The sequence below is a fragment of the Nerophis ophidion genome, linkage group LG01 (assembly GCF_033978795.1).
Source record: "Nerophis ophidion isolate RoL-2023_Sa linkage group LG01, RoL_Noph_v1.0, whole genome shotgun sequence".
Taxonomy (NCBI): domain Eukaryota; kingdom Metazoa; phylum Chordata; class Actinopteri; order Syngnathiformes; family Syngnathidae; genus Nerophis; species Nerophis ophidion.
The window spans coordinates 43,551,669-43,566,746 of NC_084611.1; the positions used below are offsets into that span (position 1 = coordinate 43,551,669).

General features: G+C 38.4%; 1 protein-coding gene across 4 annotated transcripts in view; it reads right to left on the bottom strand.

Annotated features, from left to right (window-relative positions):
* Window positions 1-3,246: 3,246 nt before the first annotated feature.
* Window positions 3,247-15,078, bottom strand: part of ckap2l (cytoskeleton associated protein 2-like) — a 29,105-nt gene continuing 17,273 nt past the window's right edge. For 3 of the 4 annotated variants that reach the window (XM_061904512.1, XM_061904496.1, XM_061904522.1), the window contains 5 exons: window positions 14,438-14,633; window positions 13,106-13,264; window positions 12,938-13,010; window positions 11,448-11,619; window positions 3,247-4,188 (listed from right to left, as the gene is read on the bottom strand). In XM_061904512.1, coding sequence (XP_061760496.1) covers window positions 3,867-4,188; window positions 11,448-11,619; window positions 12,938-13,010; window positions 13,106-13,264; window positions 14,438-14,633 — 922 coding nt within the window. In that variant the 3' untranslated portion in view covers window positions 3,247-3,866. The remainder of the gene's footprint in view (window positions 4,189-11,447; window positions 11,620-12,937; window positions 13,011-13,105; window positions 13,265-14,437; window positions 14,634-15,078) is intronic. The other variant, XM_061904504.1, reaches the window with a different exon arrangement.

Below are 15,078 nucleotides of genomic sequence, written 5' to 3' on the forward strand. Positions count from 1 at the left end.
TGACTTTCTGTAAAATATTATCAAATTTAATTACTTTTTTCTAATTGTATGGCTTTGAAATAGAACGTGCAGTGTCCCCAATGCATTTGTGTTCATTAAAATACAATTTATTTAAAATTTTTTTAGGTTTACTCACCTTTTTAAACACACTGCTATTATTATGAACATAACTGTAGTCAATGGGAATTTTTAGTCCCCATTATACCACACCGCCATAAGGTTTGTAATCTAACCCAGCAAAAAATAAAACAATGCATCGACAATTAATGTAATTATCAATCTTAGATCTGATCTTTGCCTCTTTGCCCACAGTACCTCAGCCCTTTAACATTTTTTAAATGAATAACTGTTTTATGCAAATTTTTAACCACAAAAAAACTGACATTAAATAAAATGGGCTTTCAAAATTTTAAAATAAATTACAAACATTGCATGTTTACTATTTTTAAAGTAAAGTATTTATTTTTTTAAAGTAATCCCTACAGTGTTATTAATAGTTCCATATATTAAACAAACCCCATTTCCATATGAGTTGGGAAATTGTGTTAGATGTAAATATAAACGGAATACAATGATTTGCGAGTCATTTTCAACCCATATTCAGTTGAATATGCTACCTGGACAACATATTAGATGTTCAAACTGAAAAACATTTTTTTTTGTGTGCAAATAATCATTAACTTTAGAATTTGATGCCAGCAACACGTGACAAAGAAGTTGGGGAAAGGTGGCAATAAATACTGATAAAGTTGAGGAATGCTCATCAAACACTTATTTGGAACATCCCACAGGTGTGCAGGCTAATTGGGAACAGGTGGGTGCCATGATTGGGTATAAAAGCAGCTTCCATGAAAAGCTAAGTAATTCACAAACAAGAATGTGGTAAGGGTCAACACTTTGTAAGCAAATTGTCGAACAGTTTTAGAACAACATTTTTCAACAAGCTACTGCAAGGAATTTAGGGATTTTACCATCTACGGTCCGTAAAATCATCAAAAAGTTTAGAGAATCTGGAGAAATCACTGCATGTAAGTGATGATATCACGGACTTTTGGTCCCTCAGGCAGTACTGCATTAAAAACTGACAGTGTGTAAAGAATATCACCACATGGGCTCAGGAACACTTCATAAAACCACTGTCAGTAACTACAGTTGGTCGCTACATCTGTAAGTGCAAGTTAAAACTCTACTATGCAAAGCCAAACCCATTTATCAACAAAATCCTGAAACGCCGCCGGCTTGGCTGGGCCCAAAGCTCACCTAAGATGGAGTGATGCAAAGTGGAAAAGTGTTCTGTGGTCTGACGAGTCCACATTTCAAATTATATTTGGAAACACAGGATGTGGTGTCCTCCAGAACAGAGAGGAAAATAACCATTAGGATTGTTATAGGCGCAAAGTTCAAAAGCCAGCATCTGTGATGGTATGGGGGTGTATTAGTGCCCGGGGCATGTGTAACTTACACATCTGCGACGGCACCATTAGTGCTGAAAGGTACATACAGGTTTTGGAGCAACATATGTTGTCATCCAAGCAACGTTATCATGGACGCCCCTGCTTTTTTCAGAAAGACAAGTGTTACAACAGCTTGGCTTCGTAAAAAAAAGAGTGTGGGTACTTTCCTGGCCCGCCTGCAGTCCAGACCTGTCTCCCATCGAAAATGTGTGGCACATAATGAAGCGTAAAATACGACAGCGGAGACCCCGGACTGTTGAACGACTGAAGCTCTATAAAACAAGAATGGGAAAGAATTCCACCTTCAAAGCTTCAACAATTAGTTTCTTCAGTTCCCAAACATTTATTGTTGTTAAAAGAAAAGGTGATGTAACACAGTGGTGAACATGCCCTTTCCCAACTACTTTGGCACGTGTTGCAGCCATGAAATTCTAAGTTAATTATTTGCAAAACAAAATAAAGTTTATGAGTTTGAACATCAAATATCTTATCTTTGTAGTACATTCAATTGAATATGGGTTGAAAATGATTTGCAAATCATTGTATTCCATTTATATTTACATCTAACACAATTTCCCAACTCATATGAAAACAGGGTTTGTATTTTCATTTTCATTACTGAAGTATAACAATGTAATCATTAACAATTTTATTGATGAGCCTATTAATAAATAAAACATTAATAACTGTGTTCATCAAATGTATACTAATATGTATGTTGTAAACATGCTTTATAAATGACGAATTTAGGGTTTACTAATGCTTAATAGTGTGTAATTATAATAACGTGTTACAGAAAGTTGCCCTAATAATCTTAAGAAACATTTTCTCTGAGAACATAAACACAATGTTACAAACATACATATTTTCAGTACAAACCCTAAAACTGGGCAACCTTGGAATTAAGTTGTAATTCTAAAATTAATTTAAAAAAAAATAATAATCACAATATGCATTATTTTGAGCATCCAGATTACAGTAAATGTTAAAACGAGTTCACAATAGTCAAAGAATAAACTTAACAGCATAATGTTGTAATTGTATGAGCAAAATAAACCCTTTTCACATGAATAGTCAGATTATTATGATCTGAAATACATTAGTCGAGTAAAACTGCATTACAATATTTTTGAGTCAAAATTAAAACGAGCAAACAAATGAAAGGAAACAAACATCCCACTTAATTATTTGTATTGTAGAAAGAACGACCTGCAGTCTCTTATTTTAAGTAAAATGTGTCCGTTTTTTTCAAAGCACATATTGCATAAAATAAGGATCCAACACAAATTTCCCTTTTTGTTTCAGAGCCGAGGTTATTTATGATATTTTTGTTGACATTTTTGTCACGGCCTGTCTTGTGTTTTCTTATTTTTTGTATTTCGTTCCTCTTTAGCGCTTTTATTTTTGTTCACTTCCTGTCTGGTTTCGCCACGCTGGCCCTGCGCTCTGTCTCCTGGCTTCACCTGTCCTTGATTGGCAACCTGGGCCCACCTGGTAACGGTTGCCAATCAGGCTTCCTTATAAGCCTGTTTGCCCCACCGTCAGGACTGGAAATGTGTCTTTGTTACTGCCATGTGTAGTGTGCTCTTAAGTTATTATAATTAAAAAGCTTATTTTACCTGCAAGTCCTTGTTTTACCTGGAGGCCAGTTCACAAAAGTATCGACGTCGGCAAAACAAGCCCTGTATTTACTTGGTATCATATCTATATCAAAGCTCCCAGTATCTCCCCCCTTTATTTAATCAAATTGTCATTTTTAGAAACATCCATGTTGTAAATGAATGGACGCCTCCCATGTATAACCTTTAATGACTCGATTAAAGCAACATTCTTTACCTGTCATACGAACTTAAAACAAGGTCAAGCAATGAGTTTTAAGAGATATTACAAAAAGTACTCACCCTTCAAAGAGGACACATGATGGAAAGGTAACAGGAAGTTTGGTAAAATCAGATGTCATTATTTAGGGTTCCGCTTCTCCTTAGGAAATTAAACATCATTTGCTAACATAAAATATTTTATTAACAGCTCAGGTAACATTTGAACAACTACCACAACATTGCAAAAAGTGTTAAACAAGAATGAAAAACTATGAAGTAACTCACCCTTTGAAAAGGACATGCAGCGAACAAGGTATTTGCGGGACTATACTGTCACCTAGTGGTCTTTTATAGGCAATTCTTTTGAAGTTGACACCAAGTGAATGTGCTTGGTACAAATGGTGTAGTAAATTGTATTGCTCTTCATCATTGCCAAGGTTTATCAATGCCTTCGACAGTTTAAATTTTCACTTGACTTCCGAGGCATTTACTTCATAAAGTATCCTGTTCTTTTTGGACCCTGAAAGGTAAAAACATTTTGTTGTTGTCATAAAAATACTTAAAACTGTCATCGGCAGGTGTACCAAAGCAGTTAGGACTCCTGCTCCCCCAGAAGCTGGACACATATTTTGTCTTCCAGCGCCTCGTTCTCCCGGTAGATGTACATGAGCGAACCGTCCTTGGAGCTCGTTTCGCCGCCTGTCTGTTTTTTAACGTCCATTTTCTCCTCCTCTTCCTCCTCTTCGGCGGCCAGCAGGTCACTGAACGAGGCCACACAACGGTCATGCTCCTGGAGGCATGCCGGGTACTTCAGCGACGTCTTCTGGATGCGCACAGAGCGCCTCACCGGTGTGAAGAAGAGCACTTTCTGGCCGTCGACTTGCCTGGGCTCCTTCTGCTGGCTTAAAGGGCCCCTGCAGGAAGGTGGAAAATTCATTGTTGGATCCCATATTCTTTTTCTAAACAATTTTAAACCCTAATTCTGACATGTGCCACAAGGGCAACTACAGTGATAAAAAAAGGAAACTGAGAAAAAAAGAATACAATTTCTATCATGTAATGCAGTGGTCACCAACGCGGTGCCCACGTGCACCAGGTTGGTGGCAAAATATCCACATATACGGTGTATCGTACGGGTCACCAACGCGGTGCCCTTGGGCATTAAGTAGCCCGTAAGGATCAGATGAGTCGCCCGCTGGCCTGTTCTAAAAATAGCTCAAATAGCAGCCCTTATTAGTGAGCTGCCTCTATTTTTTTAATTTTATTTATTTACTAGCAAGCTGGTCTCGCTTTGCTCAACATTTTTAATTCTAAGAGAGACAAAACTCAAATAGAATTTGAAAATCCAAGAAAATATTTGAAAGACTTGGTCTTCATTTGTTTAAATAAATTCTTTTTTTTTTTTTTTACTTTGCTTCTAATAACTTTCAGAAAGAATTTTAGAGAAAAAAATACAACCTTAAAAATTATTTGGGGATTTTTAAACACATATACCTCTTTACCTTTTAAATTCCTTGCTCTTCTTTCCTGACAATTTAAATCAATGTTCAAGTAAATTTATTTTTTTTATTGTAAAGAATAATGAATACATTTTTATTTAATTCTTAATTTTAGCTTCTGTTATTTCGACGAAGAATATTTGTGAAATATTTCTTCAAACTTGTGATTAAAATTAAAAAAATCTATGTCTGTTAGAAATATAGCTTGGTCCAATTTGTTATATATTCTAACAAAGTGCTGATCGGATTTTAACCTATTAAAAACATGTCATTAAAATTATAAAATTAATCTTAATTAGGAAAAATTACTAATAATGTTCCATAAATTATTTTTTAAATCTTTTTCAAAAAGATTCAAATTAGCTAGTTTTCTCTTCTTTTTCTTCGGTTGAATTTTTACTTTTAAAGAGTCGAAATATATTTATAAAAATATTTATCTGTTTCTGTATATATTTATTGTGAGAAATCATTAAAATGATCAGTGTTTTCACAAAGAAAAATGTCATTAATTATTAATAATAAGATAGAGTTAAAGGTAAATTGAGCAAATTGCCTATTTCTGGCAATTTATTTAAGTGTGTATCAAACTGGTTCCCATTAATCAGTACCTAAGAAGTAGCTCTTGGTTTCAAAAAGGTTGGTGACCCCTGCTCTAAAGTATCAGACATTTTTTTGTTTTGAATAGTAGATCATTTACCAACATTATCATCATTGAAAATGTAGTGTAAAATTATAAGACATGCATGCAAAGAACTCAGAAAACATTTTTGACAACTCTATCCTGTAGCCACGCCCCCTCGGGTAATAAACATCCGGTGTTGTGACCTCTGTTTACATCCATCCATCCATTTCTACCGCTTATTCCCTTTTGGGGTCGCGGGGGGCGCTGGTGCCCATCCGAGCTACAATTGGGCGGAAGGTGGTGTACACCCTGGACAAGTCGCCACCTCATCGCAGGGCCAACACAGATAGACAGACAACATTCACACTCACATTCAGACACTAGGGTCTATTTACTGTTGCCAATCAACCTATCCCCAGGTGCATGACTTTGGAGGTGGGAGGAAGCCTGAGTAGCCGGAGGGAACCCACGCATTCACGGGGAGAACATGCAAACTCCACACAGAAAAGATCCCCTAACCCCTCTACCACCGTGTAGCCCGTTTACATCAATCACGTCAAAAATATAACTTCTCGCTGGCGTCTAATAAATACTCTAGAGCAAGGGTGTCCAACTCATTTTAGCTCCGGGGCCGCATGGAGGAAAATCTGTGCAGACGCGGGCCTGACTATTAAAATCATGGCATACAAACTACAAAATAAAGACAAATTCAGATTGATTTCCTTGTCTTACTTTGGCCAAAAATAGAACAAACACATTCTGAAAATATTACAATGAAAACAACCGAGCTATACCGGGCGGTATAGCTCGGTTGGTAGAGCGGCCATGCCAGCAACTTGAGGGTTCCAGGTTCGATCCTTGCTTCCACCATCCTAGTCACTGCCGTTGTGTCCTTGGGCAAGACACTTTACCCACCTGTTCCCAGTGCCACCCACACTGGTTTAGATGTAACTTAGATATTGGGTTTCACGATGTAAAGCGCTTTGAGTCACTAGAGAAAAAGTGCTATATAAATATAATTCACTTCACATAGAAGAAAATACAGGCAGCGGTAAAGTTTAGATCCATGAAGGAAAGAAGAAAGTGAATGAATTTTTATAACTGAATACCATACATTTGTTTTCTTTTGTATTATTTTTTTTTTTAGGAATGAAGTAACGTTTATTACAACCTTTTTGCAAAACACACTATAGCAGTGGTCCCCAACCACCGATTGGTACCGGGCCGCAGAAGAATTTTTTATATTAAATAAAAAAAATAAATAAATAATATTTTTTTTTATTAAATCAACATAAAAAAAATCAATATACACTTACAATTAGTGCAAAAACCACAAAAACCTCCCTTTTTCATGACAAAAACGTCCCTTTTTTTAAGACAAAAAAAAGGGACCCCCCCCGGGCCGCAGGACAAATTATTAAGCGTTGACCGGTCTGCGGATACAAAAAGGTTGGGGACCACTGCACTATAGAATGTGAGATATAACAGGATAATGCTTTACATTTATAATTTGTTTTCAAAACGCTTACAAAAAAGGGGGATCCCAAAAATGTACTCAATGCGGCGTTTAGGCAAGTGGAAGAGCGAGCACCTGCAGCTGAGGCGAGCGTTCAACCAATTTTGTTTAGATCCTATTTTTAGTTTCTTTGAACAAACGCAGAAGTTATATTTTGACACACAAATGAATGTTTAAAAACGGGGACTTATATCTAAACAACCAATGACACTTTTTGACAATTTATATTCTTCGGTTAACAGATCTTCTATTTTATTTTCTGTTACGCCCCTCCAGGAAGAAAAAAACATTTCACGTCCCCCGCCCAGCTCACTACCGCACCTATAAAAAGTATAATTTGTCAATAAAATTGTTATAAGTACACTTCGGCATAACGTCGATCCATTCGTTTTATACCGCTTTCTCTGCATAACATTGTATCTTTACTAAAATTAAAGAAAAGCAAGATATAGATCACCTTACATTACAGGGGTGTCAAACTAATTTTTAGCTCAGGGACCACATGGAGGAAAAATCTGTTCCCACATGGGCCAGACGGGTAAAGCCATGGCATAATAACTTATAACTACAACTACAACAACTTCAGATTGTTTTCTTTCTTTTACTTTGGCCCAAAATAGAACAGGCACATTCTGAAAATGTACATATCACAAATAATCCTTGACAATATACTTCAAGTGAGTTGAAAATTCTGAGGCAAGAAATAGTCCAGTTTCAAAAACACCATGAAGAACACAATGCTTTTAGATTTAATCTCAGTGTATCTACAAAAAAAATTAACTTTAAGTCACTGTCCGTCAAGAGATTAAACAAAAAACTAAATAAAGCATTAATAAAAATGCTTTTATGTACAAACCTCGTTTCCATATGAGTTGGGAAATTGTGTTAGATGTAAATATCAACGGAATACAATGATTTGCAAATCCTTTTCAACCCATATTCAGTTTAATGCACTACAAAGACAAGATATTTGATGTTCAAACTCGTAATTTTTTTTTTTGTGCAAATAATTAACATAGAATTTCATGGCTGCAACACGTGCCAAAGTAGTTGGAAAAGGGCATGTTTACCACTGTTTTATATCACCTTTTCTTTTACAACACTCAAACCTTTGGGAACTGAGGAAACTAATTGTTGAAGCTTAGAAAGTGGAATTCTTTCTCATTCTTGTTTTATGTAGAGCTTTAGTCGTTTAACAGTCTGGGGTCTCCGCTGTCGTATTTTACGCTTTATAATGCGCCACACATTTTCGATGGGAGACAGGTCTGGACTGCAGGCGGGCCAGGAAAGTACCCGCACTCTTTTACTACGAAACTACGCTGTTGTAACAGGTGGCTTGGCATTGTCTTGGTGAAATAAGCAGGGGCGTCCACGATAACTTTGCTTGGATGACAACATATGTTGTTCCAAAACCTGTATGGACCATTCAGCATTAATGGTGCCTTCACAGATGTGTAAGTTACTCAAGCCTTGGGCACTAATACACCCCCATGCCGTCACAGATGCTGGGTTTTGAACTTTGTACCTATAACAAGCCGGATGGTTATTTTCCTCTATGTTCCGGAGGACACCACGTCCACAGTTTCCAAATATAATTTGAAATGTGGACTTGTCAGACCACAGAACACTTTTCCACTTTGCATCGGTCCCAGTCCCAGCGAAGCCAGCGGTGTTCCTTGGTGTTGTTGACAAATGGGTTTTGCTTTGCATAGCAGTTTTAACTTGCACTTACAGATGTAGCAACCAACTGTAGTTAGTGACAGTGGTTTTATGAAGTGTTCCTGAGCCCATGTGGTGATATGCTTTACACACTGATGTCTGTTTTTGATGCAGTACCGCCTGAGGGATCAAAGGTCCGTAATATCATCGCTCACGTGCAGGGATTTCTCCAGATTCTCTGAACCTTTTGATGATTTTACGGACCGTAGATGGTAAAATCCCTAAATTCCTTGCAATAGCTCGTTGATAAATGTTCTAAAACTGTTCGACAATTTGCTTACAAATTAGTGACCCTCGCTCCGTCCTTGTTTGTGAATTACTTAACATTTCATGGACGCTGCTTTTATACCCAATCATGGCACCCACCTGTTCCCAATTAGCCTGCACACCTGTGGGATGTTCCAAATAAGTGTTTGATGAGAATTCCTCGGCGGCAGTGATGACCAAGAAGAACGCAGAGTTGGAATATAATTACAACACTTTATCTACATATTTATATAATATTTACATATTTATATAATATGTAACTATAAGCTCCATTCACAGACAGATTCCCATTGCTTTTATGAGCGGTCGAGCGAGTCAAAAGTATTTAAATAAGCAGGGTTTCCCACACATTCATTTATTTGTGGCGGCCGTAATTCTTTTGTGGCGGGCCGCCACAAATAAATGAATGTGTGGGAAACCCTGCTTATTTAAATATTTTTTTTTACCAACTTGAACAATTTGACACTGAAAAGTAAAATCGAATAAACTCAAAAAAAAAAAAAAATCTAATTGACCAGCAACCTTAACTCAGGAGCACAATATATAAAACACTTGAACTTACAAAACAAATTGAATACAACTTTTTTAAAGCAAAATTAGGAAATAAGAATTAATGGCTACAATGAACACGTTTGGTAGTGCGCAGCTTTTCAAAACCAGGTTTCAAGCATGATACTGATAAAGGACGTTCCCTAGGGGTCACCGCCCCAACCGCAGTATTTTTGAAAAACAGAAATACCTTAACATGCATACAGTTGTGATCAAAATTATTCAACCCCCACACAATTTTGGTGTTTTAGCAAGTTGGACATTTATTCCGTATTTTGTTTATAGTCATATCAAATAAAGATGTGTCAAATAGACAAATGCAACTTAAATTGTAACACTGTATTTTACAAAATACCAAAAAAGTACATTTTTCCTAATATCTCATTGACAAAATTATTCAACCCCCTAGTTACATGCATCTTTAGTACTTAGTAGAACACCCTTTGGCAGTAATTACATCCTTCAAACGTGATACATAACCGGACACAAGCTTCTTGCAACGATCTACAGGTATTTTAGCCCATTCCTCTTGGGCAAAGGCCTCCAGTTCATTCATATTCTTGGGCTTGCGTGCTGCAACTGCCTTCTTCAAGTCCCACCACAGGTTTTCTATAGGACTTAGGTCTGGCGACTGTAAAGGCCACTCCAGAGTCTTCCAGCCCTTCTTCTGCAACCACTCTGATGTTGATTTGGAGGTATGCTTGGGATCGTTGTCCTGTTGGAAGGTCCAACGTCTCCCAAGCCTCAGCTTCGTCACTGACTTCATGACATTTGCAGCTAATATATCCTGGTAGGAAATAGAATTCATAATGCCTTGAACGTGCTGGAGATTCCCGGTACCTGAGGCAGAGAAACAGCCCCAGAGCATGATTGACCCCCCACCATGCTTAACAGTAGGAAAGGTGTTCTTCTCTTTGTAAGCTTCATTTTTTTTCCTCCAGACATAACGTTGATTCATAGGCCCAAAGAGTTCCAGTTTTGTCTCATCACTCCATTGAACAGTTTCCCAAAACCTTTGGAGTTTGTCCAGATGATTTTTGGCATACTGGGGTCTATTTTTGTTGTGCCTGGTAGTCAGAAGTGGGGTGCGCCTGGGAGCTCTGGCATGGAGGCCTTCATCTCGTAGTGCGCGCCTTATTGTCTGGGACGAAACCTGCGTTCCCCCCTCTGCAATGTCCTGTTGTAGTTCCTCAGCTGTTACCCGGGGGTTTTTCACCACTGTACACTTCACAGTATCCTCTTTCTACCACGCCCAGGTAGTGTTTCTACTGTGTCTTTAGCTTTAAACTTGCGAATTATGCTCCCAACTGTGTCTCTTGGAATGTGTAATGTCTTTGCTATTTTCTTATATCCATATCATTTCTTATGAAGAGAAATTACCTCCTCTCTTGACTTTTTTGACCACTCCCTGGACTTCACCATGTTGCAAATACACCATTGACCATCTACAAGAAGCTGAGCGTCAGTCTTTTTCAATCAGTTTAATTGTTGCTCGTTATGGTTCTAATCACATCTACAGGTGTTTTCAACACCTGATTGAAAAAACCTTATTCAAATTCTGTTCTTAAAAGTTACGATCTTCAAGGGGTTGAATAATTTTGTCAATGAGATATTAAGAGAAATGACACTGTTTGATATGTTACAAAACATAATGTTGTAATTCAAGTTGCATTTGTCTATTTAATGCATCTTTAATTGATATGACTATAAACAAAATACAGAATAAATGTCCAACTTGCTAAAACACCAAAATTGTGTGGGGGTTGAATAATTTTGATCACAACTGTATAGATATTTTTTAGTACAAAGTGGTGGGGCGGGTTTTGCGGCAGTTTAAAGTTCCCTAGAAAGGAAATTTTTCCTTTAAAAAGTGTTTTACTTCATCTTTTGTCAAAAGTGAAGGAAAGAAGTGTGGGACATAATACAATTCTTCTTCTGTTTGGTGTTCATAAACAGGCTATTTAACAATAAAAAGTAAGTTTTGAGTATTCGAGTACTCACCCAGGAGTGACTGTGATCTTGTACTTGACGACAGACGAGGAGCTCTTCTCCCCCCAGATGATGGCTCTGACAGGTTCCGGGGGAGTTACCATGGGGTGGTTGTCGTCACTCTCAGCTGCACTTTCCACTTTGCTTGGAGTTTGGCATTCTTCCTTCTCGTCGTCCTCACAGGCTGAGACGGGCAAATATTAATAAAGGAGAAATGGCAAACAATAACAATGCAGGCGAACAAGGAGGCAAGAGGAAAGGTGCAGAAAAGTGCAGACAGACACTGTTTTGCATTGTCCAAATGCCAGGGCTGACGTTGGCAAGCGCTTTTGTCCTCTCTTGCCACGTATAATAGTGGTGAGTGAGTACAGTCAGCGCTGTACAGTGTGAGCATTTTACTCGCATTTGGGAGCAGAAATAGGTTGTGTGAGCATTGAAAAAAACCTTTTGTGCAGCATGTTGGAAATAAACTTGAACCCAGTGTTAGTGACAGTGCTCACACAATTTAGGGATGCTCTCGGTGTTTGAGCGTTACAGTAGGCTTTATGGTGGCATTGTGTTTATATGTATGAATACTAAGGGTGTGGGGAAAAAATTGATCCGAATTTGAATCGCGATTCAGAATCGATTCTATTTTAAAAAAATAGATTTTTTTTATCAACCTAACAAAACAATACACAGCTATACCATTACAATGCAATCCAATTCCATAACCAAACCTGACCCAGCAACACTCAGAAATGCAATAGAAAGAGCAATTGAGGAGACACAAACAGGACACAGAACAAACCAAAAGTAGTGAAACAAAAATAAGTATATTATCAACAACAGTATCAATATTAGTTATAATTTCAGCATAGCAGTGATTAAAAATCCCTCATTGACATTATCATTAGACATTTATTTCAAAAAAAAAAAAAAAAAAAAAAAAGAACAATAGTGTCACAGTGGCTTATACTTGCATCGCATCTCATAAGCTTGACAACACACTGTGTCCAATGTTTTCACAAAGATAAAATAGGTCATATTTTTGGTTCGTTTAATAGTTGAAACAAATTTACATTATTGCAATCAGTTGATAAACCATTATCCTTTACAATTATAAAAGCTTTTTACAAAAATCTACTACTCTGCTTGCATGTCAGCAGACTGGGGTAGATCCTGCTGAAATCCTATGTATTGAATGAATATAGAATCCTTTAAAATCCGGAAAAAAATTGTTTTTGAATCGAGAATCGTGTTGAATTGAAAAAAATCGTTTTTGAATCGAATCGTGACCCCAAGAATCGATATTGAATCCAATCGTGGGACACCCAGAGATTGGCAGCCCTAATGAGTGCACATGTGTACCTTGTTAAAGTGCTGACAATTAAATTGTGATAACAAATCCATTTCATATTGCTCCAAATTGTTTTGGGTTTAGAAGTAGTAGTGAAAAAGCTAACCTTACAGCCCTGACAATCGTGACATGTAGCTTGTGTAATATTAGGAAAACGCTTCACCATCACAGCCACCTTGGGTCTTGTCCTTTTTCTTCAAGATGTCAAAGACCACCGTGCGCAACTCGTCCACAGGCTGCAGTAGGCAGACAAAGACACAAAACAAAACAGTGTACACTTTTTGCAATGAGCTGAAAGATCTCAACCGTCTCCACAATGGCGACCGCTTACTTCCAAGACAACTTTGACGGCCTCCTCAAACATGGGCAGGACGTCCAGGTCGCCCTCTTGCTCCATCAGGCGGGCCTTAAGGATCCAGAATTTGACAAACTTCCGGCAGACGGGGGGAAGCCGGGAGAGGACCTCCTTCACCCGGTGGGTTTGGCAGCTCTGCGTTGCAAAGACAGTCTCACTACCTTCACATAACACCAGAGGAAATGACTCATTGAATGCTTGATTGGCATTTGGCTGAAACAATATGATGGTAGTAAGCTAGTCAGCATTAGCTGTTATGTAAAAGTCAGTAGGGCTGTGTCAATAAAACGATACCAATATACATTACAGGCCAAAAGTTTGGACACACCTCATTCAATGCGTTTTTTAATTTTTATGACTATTTACATTGTAGATTGTGACTGAAGGCATCAAAACTATGAATGAACACATGTGGAGTTATAGACTTAACAAAAAGGTGTAATAAATGAAAACATGTTTTATATTCTAGTTTCTTCAAAATAGCCACCCTTTGGGTTAGGGTGGTTAGGCGCGGCCGGACGGCTTCCCGGCCTGCGCTTGGCGTTGGAGGTATGTGGAGGGGGGCGTGGCCTGCAAGCCTGCCACGGAACAGTGTGTTGCCAGGACTGGCCTCGAAGACAGCGACAGGTGCCCATCCATCCATCCATTTTCTACCGCTTATTCCCTTTTGGGGTCGCCATTTTGTTTTAAAAACAGCAATAATAATAAGCAATGGAAAAAAGTTTTTTTTTGTAGCCATGAACATATTTACTTCGCTTTTAATATTTTTACTCACATTTTGCAAATGCGTCATGGCCAGCAGTACAAAATTTGCAAATTCGACGATTACGTCATTACATCACTGTGGAGGGGGGCCTGGTCGGCGCACATCCTGCGGAAGGGAGTGTGTATGGCCCGGCTTCGAAGCTCAGCTGCCAGGTGAGTAGATTGCCCAGCTGGGGGAAGGTTTCTAATAACCGGTGTCCTTTCTCAGCAGCGTCCGAGGCCATGAGGGGGAAAATAAATCACTGCACTACCTCCACAAATAGATTACTCTGTGGAGTCCTTAATGAAAACTTACATAAAATGTCTACATTCCAGAATCTAGGCAAGATTTTTGGACAACACACTATTTGGGCACTTCCCAGGCACCTTTAGTGAGTGGAAAATAGCATAATATGTCACCTTTCACAAGTTCTATGCTGGCAACAGCTTTTTAAAATGGGACCAAATTAGGACAATTCCCAACACAAGGCGAGCATTGAGAGTCATGTCACACGGGCGCAGCACGACAGCAGACAGTGAAAGTAAGTGATTACTTGTCAATACCTCAGCAAGCAGTTTAATGCAGTCGGACAGGGATCTGTCCACGGCTTGGACAAACAGGCCAGCGTCGTCCTCCGCCTTTTTGGTGGTCCAGAAAGGTTCAGGCAAAGCCACAGCTCGCTTGACCGGGGGCTTGATTGTCATCGGAGGGCGCTTGTAGGAAATACCTTTGGCTTCCCGCCAGGCCTGCAGTTTCTTTCTTAAAACCACAGAAACACAGCTCACATAAATCATCCGATCCTCAGTCAAGTTTGGAGTTGGAAAATATGCAGCAAAATGTAGATACAGTATGTTGAAAAAACAGTCAAAAGTGTAAACAAGTGTTCCCATTTTTTTCCTAAACTTAACTCAAAGATCCAAAACCTTTTCTACAAAAAGAAAATAAGCCTCCAGACTATAAATTGCTATTCGTTTTAACCTTGCGGCTTATAAACCGGTGTGGCTAACAGCCATAATGCAAATAGTTTTTGTTCAACACAGGCAGAGACTTTGAAAAAGTGTTATTGTTTGTGCTAAGGCGCCATCTTTTGGACAGGTTTGCTCACTTCAGGGTGAACGTCTACAGTATTTCCTTCTGTTTAGTGCTTTAAACCGGAAGTATAAGTACCGTTCCGTCTTCTAGTCGTCCACAGCGTTTCTACTCC